The sequence below is a fragment of the Geotrypetes seraphini genome, chromosome 10 (assembly GCF_902459505.1).
Source record: "Geotrypetes seraphini chromosome 10, aGeoSer1.1, whole genome shotgun sequence".
In the NCBI taxonomy this organism is placed as follows: Eukaryota; Metazoa; Chordata; class Amphibia; order Gymnophiona; family Dermophiidae; genus Geotrypetes; species Geotrypetes seraphini.
The window spans coordinates 102,237,704-102,254,807 of record NC_047093.1 but is presented as its reverse complement, the minus strand read 5'-3'; the positions used below and the strand labels follow the sequence as shown (position 1 = coordinate 102,254,807).

At 45.7% G+C, this 17,104-nt stretch overlaps 1 protein-coding gene across 9 annotated transcripts in view; it reads left to right on the top strand.

Moving 5' to 3' along the window:
• The first annotated feature begins 370 nt into the window (after positions 1-370).
• Positions 371-17,104, top strand: part of ENTPD8 (ectonucleoside triphosphate diphosphohydrolase 8) — a 158,159-nt gene continuing 141,425 nt past the window's right edge. For 7 of the 9 annotated variants that reach the window (XM_033961779.1, XM_033961776.1, XM_033961777.1 and 4 more), the window contains exons 1-2: positions 371-516; positions 15,685-15,822. In XM_033961779.1, the coding sequence (XP_033817670.1) occupies positions 15,697-15,822 (126 nt within the window). In that variant the 5' untranslated portion in view covers positions 371-516; positions 15,685-15,696. Of the gene's footprint in view, positions 517-6,862; positions 7,075-15,684; positions 15,823-17,104 lie in introns of all 9 variants that reach the window. The other 2 variants (XM_033961782.1, XM_033961783.1) reach the window with 2 other exon arrangements.

The window sequence follows — 17,104 nt, the reverse complement described above, 5'->3', positions numbered from 1 at the left end:
ATGTGGTCTATTAGCTTATTTGTCAGATGAGAAATGAGTGGTACAAAGGTCTTACCTAGAGTAAATACCCCAGGGACAATCTTTCTATAAGGAAACACCATATCAGTGCTTGTGCTGCAACACTTTGATCTTGTCTGTTTAAATCCTAGCAACAAAACAAGAATGAAACAGCTTACAACTTCAATAAAAACATCACCTCATTCTCTCATGCTCTAATCACATATTCCACATATGTGATACTTAAAAAACCCACTAAAGACACAACCAGTAACTAACCCTGTCCATCCCACACTAGCCCTTGCCTTCCTTTGGGTGTGTGTTTATTTAGTCAGGAATAACAGCAGATTGGTTAGCTGCACCTAGGTGGAGCAACGGCTGGGACTGCTATCAGAAGCATACAGAAGGAATTCCTGTGCCAGGCTGAGAGGTGTACAGCACACTGAATATTTCATGACAAAAGACAGTGCAGGAGCATTGATTTCAGTTAAAGTTTTTGATTTGGACAAGAAATAAACGGTAAGGTTACCTTTCCTGTTTGGTACAACAGTTCATATCAGATGTACTGTGTACTTCTGTCAACTCAGGGAGCAGTTTGCAGTAACTAAGGGAGCAGTTTGCAGTAGTTATGGTGGAGTCCTGTATGCTGACGTCTGTATTTCTTGCTGTATGTGCTCCTAATAAAATGTTTGTTTCAAATTCTGTCCAAACCAGATTTTTTTAGGATATCTCCAGAGGGAACAGGGAATGATTGGAGGGGGGGGGGGGGGTGTTTTTTTTTAATCCACATAGTTAGGAGAACTGCAGCTGCATGTCAGAGAAGGTAATTTTCTTTAGTTCCAAGTGGGAGTTTTTATTTTTTATAATGAATAGAGTCTGGAATGTGAAATATTTTTTGAGTTAGTCATACTGATTAAACAGCCTTCTTTAAAAAAATAAAATGTCCAGTATATGGAGAATCTGCAGTGGCTCTGCTAAACTGCCAGAAATCAGTTGTGGGTTTTCTATGGATCTGCTCTGGCTCTTCCACAGTTTGATCAAGAAAATCTAATAGAACTTCCTAAGATATTTGAGGAAATTCAAAGGTTTTCGCAAACTCATCAAAAAACATCTCTACAAATTTACTTCTATACCATAAATTAAATAAATAAATTAAAAATAAATAAATAAACCTACAGAAAGTCCTAATAAAGTGCACAGGAGTGCTTTCAAGGTGCTATAAAGCACAGTTACTTACCGTAACAGGTGTTATCCAGGGACAGCAGGCAGCTATTCTCACATCTGGGTGATGTCATCAACGGGGACGCTTGGATGTGGACGCTTCTCAAGCAGATTTTCTTGAAGAAACTCGAAGTTTCGAGTCGCCCGCACCGCACATGCGCGAGTGCCTTCCCGCTCAGCGCAGGGCGCGTCTCCTCAGTTCAGATAGCTAGCAGAGAAGCCAACCAGGGGAGGTGGGTGGGTTGTGAGAATAGCTGCCTGCTGTCCCTGGATAACACCTGTTACGGTAAGTAACTGTGCTTTATCCCAGGACAAGCAGGCAGGTATTCTCATATATGGGTGACCTCCAAGCTAACCAGAATGGGATGGTGGGATTGTTGGCATTTTAGGAGAATAAATTTTGTAATACTGTTTGGCCAAACTGTCCATCCCATCTGGAGAAAGTATCCAGACAATAATGAGAAGTGAAGGTATGAACCGAGGACCAAGTAGCAGCTCTACAAATTTCCTCAATAGGTGTAGATCTGATGAAAACTACTGAAGCTGCCATTGCTCTGACTTTATAGGCTGTGACTTTACTGTGAAGGGGTAATCCAGCCTGGGCATAGCAGAAAGAGATACAAGCCGCCATCCAGTTGGAGATGGTATGCTTAGAAATAGGATGGCCCAACTTATTTGGATCGATGGAAACAAAAAATTGAGCAGTTCTGTGTGGTTTGGTGCATTCAAAGTAGAAGGCCAAAGCGCGTTTACAGTCTCCAGGATGAGAATGAGGCTTTGGAAAAAATACTGGAAGGACGATGGATTGGTTGAGATGAAATTCCAAGATCACTTTAGGTAGGAATTTAGGATGAGTACGAAGAACCATCTTGTTATGATGGAACACAGTGAATGGTGGGTCAGTTACTAAAGCTTGCAGTTCACTGACTCTTCGAGCGAAAGTGAAGGCTTTGAGAAATACCAGTTTCAAGTGAGATACTTCAGATGAGCCTTATCGATTGGTTCAAATGGAGGCTTCATGAGTTGAGAAAGGACAACATTGAGGTCCCAACCCATAGGAGGCGGTTTGAGAGGAGGGTGAACATTAAAGAGTCCTTTCATAAATTTGGAAACCACTGGATGAGCAGAGAGGGGTTTCCCTCCAATAGGCTGATGGAAAGCCGCAATTGCACTGAGATGGACTTAGATAGATGTAGACTTGAGGCCAGAATTGGATAAGTGCAAAAGGTAGTCCAAAACAGAAAATAAGGAGGAATGCTATGGCTCCGTATGAGAGAAAACTGAAGACGAGTTACGTTGAAAGGAACCAAGCTGTCAGGTGTAGAGACTGCAGGTTGGGATGAAGCAGAGATCCTTGACTCTGTGTAAACAGAGAAGGAAAGACTGGTAGAAGGTATGGCTCCCTGGTGCTAAGTTGAAGGGAGTACCAAGGTTGTCTTGGCCACCAAGGAGCAATTAGAATCATGGTGGCATGATCGTTCTTCAACTTGACCAGAGTCTTGAGAATGAGAGGGAATGGAGGGAATGCGTAGAGGAAGAGATTCGTCCATTCCAGAAGAAATGCATCTACCTCGAGGCGGTGAGGAGAGTATATCCTGGAGCAGAACTGAGCCAGTTTGAAGTTGTGGGGAGCCGCAAAGAGGTCTATCTGAGGGGTTCCCCACTGTGAAAAAATGTGATGAAGAGGCGAGGAATTGAGTGTCCATTCATGAGGTTGCAGAAGACGACTCAAGTTGTCCGCCAAGCAATTCTTCGCCCCTTGAATATAGACAGCTTTGAGGAAGGTGTTGTGGCGGATTGCCCAGTCCCAAACCTTCAGAGCTTCTTGACAAAGGGAGGCAGATCCCATCCCTCCTTGCTTGTTGACATAATACATGGCAACTTAATTGTCCGTCCGGATGAGGACTACCTGGTCGCAAAGAAGATGTTGAAAAGCATTGAGAGCCTTGAGAATCGCTGTGAGTTCCAACAGATTTATGTGACATTGACGATCCATACTGGTCCAGTGGCCTTGAGTACGGAGACCATCGAGATGAGCACCGCAAGCGTAGGCCGAAGAGTCTGTCATGAGGACCTTCTGATGGGGGGACGTTTGAAAAGCAAGCCTCTGGAGAGATTGGAAGAGAGCATCCATCAACGGAGAGACTTCTTCAAGGAAGGAGTGACTGAAATGTGTCGAGAAGGAGGGTCGCAAACTTGCGTCCATTGAGATGCCAGGGTCCACTGAGGAATTCTGAGGTGAAGTCTGGCAAAAGGAGTCACATGTACTGTAGAGGCCATGTGACCCAGAAGTACCATCGTGTGTCTCACTGAGATGGAAGAGCGTGAAGACACTGTATGACAGAGTTGTAGAAGAGCTTCTATACGTTGTTGTGGAAGGAATGCTCCGAGTTGGACAGTGTCCAGGACAGCTCCAATGAATTGTAGATTCTGTGAGGGCTGAAGTTGAGATTTGGGAAAGTTGATTTCGAATCCCAAACTTTGTAGGAACCAGGTAATCTGTTGGGTCGCTACAACAACCCCTTGAGATGTGGAGTCTTTGATGAGCCAGTCGTCGAGGTAGGAAAATACCTGAAGACCATGGTTCCAGAGAGCTGCCGCTACCACTACCAGGCACTTGTGAACACTCTGGGAGACGAGGCCAGGCCGAAGGGTAGTACTCTGTATTGAAAATGCAGATTCTCCACCCAAAATCTGAAGAATTGATGGGAGGCCGGATGAATGGGGATATGAGTGTAGGCCTCCTTGAGATCCAGAGAGCATAGCCAGTCGTTCTGCTCGAGAAGGTGATAAAGAGATGCCAGGGACAACATTCAAAACTTTTCTTTGACTAAAAATTTGTTGAGAGCCCTGAGATCCAGAATGGGTCGCAGATTGCCCATCTTCTTCGGAACAAAGAAGTAACGGGAGTAAAACCCCCTGTTCTGCTGTTCCAAGGGAACTGGTTCAATGGCATGGAGAGAAAACAGAGCTTGAGCTTCCTGAAGAAGAAGGGCAGTCTGGGATGGATTGGAAGGATACTCTCTTGGAGGAAGCTCTGGTGGAACCTGAGTGAAATGAAGAGAGTATCCTTCTCAGATGATGGTAAGCACCCAGATGTCGGATGTAATTATTGTCCATCGGTTGTAAAAATGATGGAGACGACCTCCTATAGGGGGAAAAGGAGGCAGAGACAGAATGGTGGAGGTTATGCTCTGTTGTAAACAGTCAAAAAGGCTGAGAAGCCTTAGGTGCAGCAGAAGGTTGGGGTTTTTTCAGAGGAGGGCAAGTGTAAGGAATCGGCTTTGGAGCAAAACGCCTTTGATAGATAAGAGCAGGGCGTGCAGGCTTGGCAGGAGCTGGCTTTGGCTTAGGTCTGACTATAGAAGCAAATGATTTTTCATGGTCAGATAATTTCTTGGTGGCTGTCTCGATGGATTCATCAAAGAGGTCGTTGCCCTCACAAGGAATGTTAGCCAAGCGGTCTTGAAGGTTAGAGTCCATGTCAATGGTATGAAGCCAGGCAAGACGACGCATAGCTACAGAGCAAGCAGCCGCTTGGGCAGATAACTTGAAGGCATCATAAGATGATTGGAGGAGATGCAGACGTAATTGAGAGAAAGAAGCAATGACTTCCTGAAACTCAAAATGCATTTGGGTATCCAAATAATCCAAAAACTTTGGTAGAAGAGAAAGAAGAAATTCAAAGTAAGTGATGAAGTAAAAATTATAATTGAGGACTTTAGAGGACATCATAGCATTCTGGTAGATGCGACGTCCGAATTTGTCTATAGTTTTCCCTTCCTTTCCAAGAGGGACGGTGGCGTAAACTTTGGAAGGATGGGACCTTTTCAAGGAGGACTCGACCAGCAGAGATTGATGAGATAACTGAGAATTTTCAAACCCTTTGAGATGCACAGTCTTATATCTAGAGTCCAATTTTCCTGGAACAGCAGGTATGAAAAAGGTGTTTCCATGCAACGATTCAAAAGCTTATAAAGTGGAAGCTTAAGAGACTCTGCCAGAGGTTGAGGAAGATGCATGACTTCAGATACTCCTTAGAATATTTGGAGCCAGTATCCAATTGAACATCCAAATCCACAGCCATCTGTCGCAGGAAAGACGAGAAAGATAGCTGATCTGCCAATGCTTTGCCTCGAGAAGGACTCGAGGTTGTCGAGGCAGCCTGTGTCGAAGAAGAAGCTTCGTCAGGGAAAAAGGCATCCAAGGAACCTGGTGACTTGGATGAAGCAATCGAGACCGGAACATCCTCGGGGTCCAGCATCGGAGACCTCGAATGAGGAGTCGGTGGTCTGGTCGAGGTTGGAGTAGATCGAGGCTTCGAGGAAGAAGATCTGTCGTGAGACAAAGAACTATGCCTGGAAGGATGCCTCGATAAAGGCTTCAAATGTTGGTGAGAACTGTGTCTGGAACCAGATCTCGAGGATCGAGGAGACTTCGCCTCGGAGACGTGGGCAGCCGAAGCCGATGTACGAATAGGACTAGAGGCTGTAGATCGAAGCTCCAGAGGCTTGGTGGAGGAACCTCGATGCACTCTCAAAGACTCTGCTCCTTGTATAGAGTGTGAGGATTCTCGTTGAAGCATTTGCAAAGAATCTGCTCCTTGCTTTACATGCTTGGATGCCAGACCAGACACTTGCAGAGACTCTGCTCCCTACTGCTGAGGCGGAACCGACTGCTGAGCTATCTGACCTGAGGAAACAGGGGAAGATATAGCAGATGACGTCGAAGCAAAAGCCGCTGCAAACGACGAAGGTCTGATGAGGCTCGAGGTGGAAGCAGTAGGTGCAGAAGGAGCCTCGGTGGAAGTCGAGGCTGAAGACGCCTTCGAAGTTGAGGGATCAGTAGGAGACTCCATCTCGAAGAGCTTGTCCACCAAAATGCAACGACGCTTGAAAGCACGAGGCTGAAGTGTTTGGCAAGGCAGGCACGACCTAGGATGATGTTTTGGCCCAAGGCACTTGAGGCAGCGTCCGTGAGGGTCCGTAAGAGAGATCGCGCGCTGATACTTGCTACATCTCTTGAAGCCCGTAGCAGGCTGGGACATAGATGGAAAAATAGCCGCCGTAAAATCGAAGCCCTCGGGCTGCGGCTGAGCGGCCTGTCCCGGAAAAAGAACGGAAGAAGAAAATTTTAAAAAAAAAACTAAAATAAAAGAAATAAAATAAAACAGCGATATGTGAGGGAAAAAACACAAACCGCGGTTGTAGAGAAGGCACAAAGTGAACGAAGTTTAACGCAGAGAGTCAAAGACGGACTTCTCGGCTCCGTGGAAAACTGAGAACTGAGGAGATACGCCCTGCGCTGGGCGGGAAGGCACTCACGCATGCGCGGTGCGGGCAACTCGAAACTTCGAGTTTTTTCAAGCAAGTCTGCTTGCGAGGCGTCCACATCCGGGCTCCGTCGATGACATCACCCATATGTGAGAATACCTGCCTGCTTGTCCTGGGATAACAATGTTATAAAGTGCTCAGTCACCAACCAAAAAGTGCCGTAATACCATGAAATGTACCAGCGCTGGTTGTAATGAGGGACCATCATCGCACTACAGAGTCCCTCTTGCTGCCAGCCAAAAAACAATAGTATACTATATGCTGTAATATATCATTGAAAACTTTTGCTTTCTTTACTTATCTGATTAAAGCAGAAAAAAACTCAGGATTGGAGGCAGATCAACAGCGGTGGTGCAAACGTTGAAATCATTTCATTTAATTCAAAGAGATGTAAACGCTCTAAACAACTCCTGTGTTCAATTAAAAGCTGGCCTCCCTTCGATTCGAGTTTCGCAACAGTGTCATCAGGAAGGGGGCATTATGCAGCCAGAGGACCCGCTCTACTTTTGTTTCCCCCTTCAAGGTTTCAATTCTGTTTTTAAAATTCTGTTTGAATTTATATGTAGCTCAGATCATATGAGAATCTGTGTGTATTTATGTTCTCCTTTACAGTACATGGTCAATAAATATTAAAGAAACAGTCCTCAAAATAAAGTACTGTAGTTTAAATGAAAGTGAAGGATATCAGGCTCTGCCACAGCAGGAAAGCACCTCTCCCTCCTCCTTCCTTCCAGCCGCACTTATTTCTCTTCACACAGCCGCAGACAGCGTTTCATACACGCTGCCCACGGCTGACCTGGAAGTCTTCCCTCTGAGCATAGAGTTGTGGAAAACTTTCTTTTTCCCTCCCAAAGTCTGATTCTAATATTCTTCCCACCTCCTTGAGGACTCTCTTGCATCCCTTTCTATCTGTCCCACTGTTCCCTTTCCTCCACCACATCTAACATTTCTCCCTCTCATCTCTCTTCTCCATACATCCCATTCCCCATACCTCACTCTTCTCCCATCACTATGTTCAATAATTCTCTCCCCCTCTCTCTGCCCAACAATTCTCTTTCTTTATTTTCTCATGTGCACCTCTTACTCAGACACCCATGCCCAACAATTCTCCCTTTCTAAATAAAGCATATAATATAATCCTAGGGCTATCTATACTAGTCTAATATATTCCTAGTAGTTTAATAAGATTTAATTAATTAATCAGCTCAATAATAACATGCAGACAGTAGCCAAGAGGGGTGCTATCCAGTCTTTTGCACTGAATCTCCCGGTTGGCAAGAAGTTAAATGTGTGTGATCGCTGCAAAGAAAACAAATATGCTCCCTTCAGGCTAGAGTAGCGGAGAAGCTGAGGGAGAAAGACTACAGCTAAGCCTAAGGAAGTTCCTGATTGGCTCAGGTGCCTCAGGCCCCTCCCAAGTGAGGAGCCCAGGGCGCCTAAGCCAATCAGGGCCTTAAGCCCCTCTCCGTGCATCACATGATGCACAGGGCGGGGCCTAAGGCCGGCATTGCATCGTGGGCCAGGCGGAGAGGAGCAGGAGGACTTTACGGTTCCTCTTGTTCTCAAAGAATGGAGGTCTACGGAGCAGGAGGGGTGGGTACCGGGGTGGGGGTTGTACCGGGGTGACCTGGGCTGATGGTGTTGGGGGGTTCTGACAGCAGGAGGGAGTCGGCATCCGTCCTGTCTTATTTTTCAGTGCAGGTGTTCAGTGCATGGGGTGTTCAGCCGGCCGTGGGCGACCAGATGGCAGGAGAGACCGGGCATCCCTCCTGCCATAAGAGGTTCGGCGAGTGGTTGACAGGAGCCCTGACAGCAGTGTCAGGAGGCTGCTTCTCCTATCACTACTGTCAGAGCTCATAGAAACATAGAACATGATGGCAGAAAAGGGCCACGGCCCATCTAATCTGCCCACACTAATGGCCCACCCCCTAACTACCTCCATGAAGAGATCCCACATGCCAATCCCATCTTTTCTTAAAATCTGGCACGCTGCTTGCCTCAATTACCTGTTGTGGAAGATTATTCCAGTGATCAACCACCCTTTCGGTGAAGAAATATTTTCTGGTGTTGCCATGAAATTTCCCACCCCTGATTTTCAACGGATGCCCTCTTGTTGCCATGGGTCCTTTAAGGAAAAAGAGATCCTCTTCTACCTCGATACGGCCCGTGACATATTTGAATGTCTCGATCATGTCTCCCCTCTCTCTGCGTTCCTCGAGTGAGTACAGCTGCAACTTACCCAGTCGTTCCTCATATGGGAGATCCTAGAGTCCTGAAACCATCCTGGTGGCCATTCGCTGAACCGACTCAACTCTCCACACATCTTTTTGATAATGCGGCCTCCAGAATTGTACTTAGTATTCCAGATGGAGTCTCACCATGGATCTGTACAATGGCATTATGACCTCAGGCTTACGGCTGACAAAACTTCTACGGATACAGCCCATGATTTGTCTAGCCCTGGATGAAGCTTTCTCCACTTGATTGGCAGTCTTCATGTCTTCGCTAATGATCACCCCCAAGTCACGTTCTGCTACAGTCCTTGCTAGGATCTCACCATTTAGGGTGTAAGTCCTGCATGGATTTTTGCCGCCAAGGTGCATGACCTTGCATTTTTTGGCATTGAAACTTAGTTGCCAAGTCTTTGACCAATGCTCCAGCAAGAGTAGGTCCTGCGTCATACTGTCGGGCATTGAGCTTTTGTTGGGCACTGTGCTTTCATCTGTTGTGTGGTTGCCTACCATGTTGCATAGTTCGGCGTCATCGGCGAATAATGTAATATTACCTCGAAGCCCCTCAGCCAAGTCTCTTACAAACTTACTGCACTTCTTTGAAGGAATAAACAGCCAGATGGACAAAGGGGAACCCATAGACATCATTTACCTCAACTTCCAAAAAGCCTTTGACAAGGTACCCCATGAGCGACTACTTAGGAAGCTGCGTAACCACGGGGTGGAAGGGGACATATACAGATGGATTAAACACTGGTTGGCAGGCAGAAAACAAAGGGTTGGGGTGAAGGTCAATACTTGGACTGACGGAGGGTCACGAGTGGTGTTCCGCAGGGGTCGGTGCTCGGATCACTGCTGTTCAATGTATTTATAAACGACCTGGAAATGGGGACGAAGTGTGAAATTATAAAATTTGTGGATGACACCAAACTCTGCAGCAGGATTAGAGCCGCGGAGGAATGCGAAGACCTACAAAGGGACCTAAACAAACTGGAAGAGTGGGCAAATAAATGGCAAATGCGATTTAATATAGAGAAATGCAAGGTCATGCATATAGGGAAAAAGAACCCGATGTTCAGCTACAAAATGGGGGAATCGGTGCTAGGGGAAAGCAACCTTGAAAAGGACTTGGGTGTGCTAGTGGATACAACAATGAAATCAACGGCACAATGTGCAGCAGCCTCAAAGAAAGCAAATAGAATGTTGGGTATTATTAAGAAGGGTATCACAACCAGGACGAAGGAAGTCATCATGCCGCTGTATTGGGCTGTATCCACCACATTCTGAGTGAAGAAGAACTTCCTAGCATTTGTTCTGAATCTGTTTCCCTTCAATTTTCTTACGTGCCCTCTTGTTTTTGTTTCCCCCGCCAGTCTGAAGAATCTGCCCCTCTCTACCTTCTCTATACCCTTTATGATTTTGTAAGTTTCTATCATGTCTCCTCTAAGTCTCCGTTTTTCCAGGGAAAAGAGCCCCAGTTTCTCCAGCCCACTCCACACCATGGTGAGGTATCTCTATCTCTATCTCCTTCCCTTCCCTCCCCCCAAGCCATGGCATCTCTTCCTCCCCCTCCATGGTCTGGTATCTCCTTTCCTTTCATCCCTCCCATGGACTTGGCATCTCTGGTTCCTCTCCCTTGTCTTCCGTCTCCCTTCTTCCCTCTCTCTCCCCAATTGGGTGCAGCAGCAGCAGCAGCAGCATTTTTCTCACCCCCTTCCCTGTGCAGCAGTAGCATTTCTCCCCCCTTCCCTGTGCAGCATTTCTTCCCCCCCCCCCTTCCCTGTGCAGCAGGAACATCTCTTCCCTGCCCAGCATGTCTGGCCAGTTCCCCTGCTCAAAACAGCAGGCGTCTACACCTCACACGATCTGCAGCTGCGTTGGAAGCCTTCTCTCTGACATCGTGACGTCAGAGGGAACACTTCTGACGCAGCCGCGAATTGCGTGAGGAGCCGATACCCGCGGGTTTGAGCAGGGGAGCCGGCCAGAAGTGAAACAACCACCGGAGGGAGCACAAGCTGGGACGGACACCACTGTTTACAGAAGGGATGCCCACACTTTTTGGGCTTGCGAGTTACTTTTAAAATGACCAAGTCAAAATAATCTACCAATAATAAAATTAAAAAAAAAAAAAACACAAAGCACACTGTACGCAGAGAAAATTTTAATTATCATTTATATTCGAGGGGGGGTTTCAAAGAGGTCAAGGCAGATGACTCTATGCAATGTCACTTCAGTAACAACTATACAAAAATATACAAATACCCCACCCTTTTAATTAAACTGCGATAATGGTTTTTAGTGCAGGGAGCTGTGCTGAATGCCCCGCACTGCTCTCGACGCTCATAGGCTCCCTGCGCTAAAAACCACTATTGCGGTTTAGTAAAAGGGGGCCATAGTGCAAAATATAGACAGCAGATATAAATTCTCAAAACGGACACATTTTGATCACTAAATTGAAAATAAAATCATTTTTCCTACCTTTTTGTCTGGTGATTTCATGTCTCTGGTCCTTCTTCTGGTCCTCCTTCTTTCTCCTCCTGGTCCCCCCTCTTTCTTTCTCTGTCCCCCGGCCCCCTCTTTATTTCTGCCTTTCTTTCTCTCTCCCCCTGGCCCCCTCTTTATTTCTGTCTTTCTTTCTCTCTGCCCCTGGTCCCCCTCTTTATTTCTGCCTTTCTTTCTCTCTCCCCTGGCCCCCCTCTTTATTTCTGCCTTTCTTTCTCTCTCCCCCTGGTCCCCCTCTTTATTTTTGCCTTTCTTTCTCTCTCCCCCTGGCCCCCCTCTTTATTGTTGCCTTTCTTTCTCTCTCCCCCCTGGCCCCCCTCTTTATTTTTGCCTTTCTTTCTCTCTCCCCCTGGCCCCCCTCTTTATTGTTGCCTTTCTTTCTCTCTCCCCCCTGGCCCCCCTCTTTATTTCTGCCTTTCTTTCTCTCTTCCCCTAGCCCCCACAAAGCCATCATGCTGATTTCCCCACTTCCACGATTCTTTCCTTACCCCCACCCCCAAGCTGGCAGCCGATTTCTCCCTGCTCCTTCCCCGAGCTAGGCCCGACACGTACAAGCATCGGGCCCACAAGATTTCACTTCCGGCTCAGTTCTAATGGGGAGGAAGTTGCCGGCCAGCCAGACAGCGATTGGCTAGCCCAGAACTTACCCTCCGACGTTAGAATTGATGCCGGAGGTGAAGCCTTGTGGGCCCGACTCTTTTTCCCCGCCCACCAGCCCGCCTCATCTTTTGTCTGCACCTACCAGTTGCCGGCCGGGTTAAGGAATGACGCTGCGGGGGAGCCGGTGCCAGGATACGGTGGTGAGCGGCAAAATAGGGAAGGTGGCCGGCTATGCACCCCCTTGGGGCGTGCACCTGGGGTGGACGGCCCCCTCCCCCCGCCCCCCCCCTTAGTACGCTACTGAGCTGATGCAGGTAAACTTGAAGAGTATTCTGGATTCCACCGGCAACCAGTGGAGTATCTGGAAGTATGGGGTGATTTGGCTCTCTTCTTTTCTTTTACTGTGGTATTCTTATATAACTTTTAAGGTCAATAAAGAGTTCTAGGTACCCTAGGGAGGCAAATCTTCTAGTCTGTGACTCCCAATCCACTTTCAATTAATTTAAGATCTAAGAATAGCCATATTGGGTAAGACCCGATGGTCCATCTAACCCAGTATTATTAAACACACCACTACATGATATTGAGGCAATTTCCAGTAAATTTTCAATAAATGGTTTTTTTTAAAGTTGCCCACCCAGCTTCGTTGTAGATAAGTTCTTTTGCTGATGGTTTTTTGAGATTCTGTGGTTATCAAGATCTAGTGTTCTGTTTTAACTGCAGCTGCCACTCTAGGGAATCACCTAGTTTAATTAATGGTAAGCCATCCATGATAACCTTTGTTTTTTGTTTTTGGAGGGGAGGGGGTTGTCCTAATCAAAAGGCCATATTTGTTTTTGGAATAAAAGACATGCATTTTATTATTAGGGTCATCTTCACTCCCAAATTGTTTCATTGTCAGCCCTGAGAATCTTCTCTTCATCTGTCTGCTACATTCATTCGTTTCAAATGATAACTACATGAGGTTTAAATAATGACCAAGATAGCAGTACTCCTTGCCCTCCATTTTCTGTCATAAGCTTCGTGCTGGTTTACCCCGCTTGCACTCTCTTCTATCCAGGTCCTGCCACAAACATACTGTACTGCTTAAAGTAGATACATGGAGCACTGAACTCATGCAATGTTCCCATGCAGGAACACAAGGAGAATGGTAGGAGGGCCACAGAACTGATTGAGAGAGAGAGTATGTTCTTTATTTTATTCTTTTTTGATTTTATTATTGCTTTTCATTGAAGTACATGAAAGTGGTTTACATACAGAAAATAGTAAAAATGAAAGAAAAATTAGGCACTAGCTGTGGTCCCTGCTGGGTCTAGAGAATTAGACGTTGTGAAAAGGCTTCTCAAAAAGGTTTTTAAATAGGTTCAAATGCTTTTTAAAGAAAAGGGAGATGAAGATAGGGTGGTGAAGAAAAACGAGATAATGCAGAGAAAATATGGACAGAAATATATGATGAATGAGAGAAAAGCAAGGAAGATTCCTGGAGCAGATGGAGGGGCAATAGGTTACAGGGGAGTGATGCTGAAGACAGGGAGGAAGTAAAACAGTGAGGGGGATTGGGGGAAAAAGAGGGAAGATAAATAAAATGGAATGGTGAAAGACAGTAGATGATGGACTAGGAATACCTGTGCAGAGGAAAGGTGATGGAGATAATTATAGACATCACAAGTTATTACTGAATGCACTTGGATGGCTTTAGGAACGACAGAAGTTGGTGTGGCAGGCAGAGGAAAGAAGACAGACATTAAGAGGCTGAAGAAATAAAAAGCAGATGGGAAAATGAGAAGCTAGAAGACGGGAGGAATGGGTTTTCTCTGTGCATACCACAACAGATATGAACCCTATTTCACTCAGTGTATTCCAGGGGCATGGGGTATGATCTCTCTACTCATTATAAAACTTGCATTGGACCATAGAGCTTCCTTGTGGAACTCATGGAACATGATTTATGCAGGTAAGACATTGGGGTGCATTTGGAAGTTTCTATTTATTTCCCGCCCCACGGGGGCTCATAACACTCTACATCACATGTGTCAAACACAAGGCCCTTAGGGTGAAACCGGCCCACTTAGCCGTTTGGTGCGATCCACGGTGACAGGAACCTCCTTAAGTCCTGAATCCCCTACCTACCAACTCCCCTCCACTTAAATTTAAAATTTTCAGGCTGCCATCGCGAAGCTGGCCTCTCGCTGTTGCCCTGCCCTGGGAGTGTCTTTCTGCAGCATTCTGCCTGCACAGGAAGAGGAAGTGCTGCAGAAAAACACTTCTGGGGCAAGGCAATAGTGGGAGGCTGGCTTTATATTGGCTGCCTGAAGATTTTAAATTTCAGAAGAGGGAAGGTGGTAGGTGGGGGAGTCGGGAATTAGGGTCTGTTGTACTGTATGATCCAAGTGAGAGGGGAGGGATGGGGTTGGGAATGAGAGAAGGACAGATGCTGCACGGGCTGGGGGTTAGGAAGGGAGGGAAAGAGAGATGCTGCTGGTGGGTGAGGGAAGAGAAAAAGAAAATTCTTGGACATAGGTGTGTGGAATGGGAGCGAAAGAGAGATGGTATACATGGAGAAGATGGAGAATTGTTGGATATGATAGTGGTGGAGAGGAGGGAGGGAAAAATGTTACACTGGGAGAAAGGAGAGATGACTCAAAGAAGGGAGAGGTGTCAGATTCCGGAGAAGAGAGATGTCAGATCACTGGAATGGGAAGGAGAGAGAGATGCCAGACCACGGAATGGAAGGGAAGGAAGGGAGAGAGAGATGCCACACCGCAGGAAGGAGAGAGACGTTAGACCTCGGGAAGAGGAAGGGAAGGAGAGAGATGTCAAACCATGGGAGAGGAGAGAGATTCCAGGCTACGGGAAGGAGAGGAGAAGGATGCCAGACCATATGAGGGGGAAGGGGAAAGACAGAGTTGTCTGACTAACGGGAAGAGAGGGATTATATGGTGCACAGGGATGAAGGAGAAGGGGAGAGAGAGGGAGGAGATGGTACACATGGATAGATGGGAGGGGAAGACATGAGAAAAAAGCAGAAAAATGGAAGAAAGTTGAATATTAAAAGTTAATGCTAAAGATGGATTTATGGCAGAAAGTGAAGGAGAGAAAAACAGCAAATGGATGAGGTGGTCCTGGATACACAGTTAAGTGCACAGACAGAAGGAAGTGCAGCCAGAGACTGTGAAAAAATGGTTTGAAAAACAAAATAATTGAACAACAAAGGTAGTGGAAATGATTTTCTTTTCAATGTAGTGATTGAATTGTGTCAATTTTGAGAATTGACATCTGCTGTCTATATTTTGCACTGTTCAGGAAGACATTTGTTTCTATTTCTCTGGGGTTGTACTGCATGCAGTTTGTATATATTAGTACTTTTAATTTGTGGTCCCGTATTTGCATAGGGGTTATCTGTGTTCTGGTAGGAATGAATGTTGAGAAGCATATACTGTGCTTTGTGTTGTTAATAAGATTATATTGTGTGTATACAGTATATGAAAAATGAATGGAAAATGGTATTACAATTAGTACTATTATGAGGGCAGGGTCTGGGGTGGAGATTGGGCAGGGTCTGGCCCACAACTTAGCCTGTGTTTTAGATTTTGGGCCCTTAATGTGATTGAGTTTGACACCCCTTCAAGCTATACCATGTTTGTGTGTGAGTATGAGAGACCACACAACTGATGAGATGCACAGTCTGTATGTGCGTGGGTGTGTCTATGTGTAAAAGCATGTAGCACACATATTATCAAGGTAATGCCACACAGGCTATGATAGACATACTGTAAATATGATTCTTCAACTTCCTGCAGGCTGGTGTAAGAATGAATCTGGCGAAGAAGGACTTTATTATTGGATTTCTCATAGCAGTGACTGTCGTGTCTGGAATCATCACCCTCATTCTCAGCATTGTTGAGGTGCAAAATGTTTTATTGCCAGCAAGCATTAAGGTGGGTGCAGACACATGGATACGCTAAAAAATAAAATAAAATAAACGAGGCATGGGAAAATAAGGGCTTTCTAAGAAGAGTGAAGGATTAAATGAAGTCTGTGTTGAGGACTTCTCTCTTCCTAAGTATCCCAGAAGCCAATATTCAGTAGTGTTTAGTAGTAAAGTTATCTGGAAATCTTTATCTGGGAGTAAATAAAATCTATCACAGCATATAAAAGATTCAGTACTATATTGCAATATATTAAATAACAACAAATAAATACATGAGAATATGAGGAGAGATTGGCGGGGGAAAGCAAGAAACTTCAAACCATTCTTCAGGTATGTGAAGGGGAAGCAACCAGCCAGGGAGGAAGTGGGACCCTTGGATGATGGAGACAGGAAGGGAGTGGTAAAGGAGGTAAAAGAGATAGCTGACAGGTTAAACAATTTAGAGGGGACTTAGAGGGGACATGATAGAAACCTTCAAAATCCTGAAGGGCATAGAGAAGGTAGACAGGGACAGATTCTTCAGACTGAGGGGAACCACATGTACAAGGGGGCATTCGGAGAAATTGAAAGGGGACTGGTTTAGAACAAATGCTAGGAAGTTCTTTTTTACTCAGAGGGTGGTGGACACATGGAATGCGCTTCCGGAGGTTGTGATAGGCCAGAGCACACTACAGGGGTTCAAGGAGGGCCTGGATAGGTTCCTAAAGGATAAGGGGATTGAGGGGTACTGATAGAAGTAGAGGTAGGTTATAGATATAGTCAGGAACCACTTCACGGGTCATAGGCCTGATGGGCCGCCGCGGGAGCGGACCGCTGGGCACGATGGACCTCTGATCTGACCCAGTGGAGGCAACTTCTTATGTTCTTAAAGACCTGCATAGAAAAGAGCCACACCTGCCACTCCATGTACACTCTTTAATGATCTAATATTGGTATCACAAACAGGGTAGTTGGCAATTCACTTTAATGGTAATCACATATAGGCTGTTTTATCGCAATCTTGGAAGAATGGTTTTAAAGTTATGGTTGCAACATAGTCACATTCATTGTCAGTATTTCATTAAACAAACAATACAACATTTTACTCTCTACCAACTCTAGAGCATAAGACCAAAAGTTTATCAAGGCCAATATCCTGTTTCCAACAGTGTTCAATCCTGGTCAAAAGTACCTGGAAAGATCCCATAAGATTTTATGCTACTTATCCTAGAATGGCTTGTGGACTTTTCTTTTTAGGAAATTAACCAAACCATTTTTAAACCCTGCTAAGCTAACTGTTTCACCACATT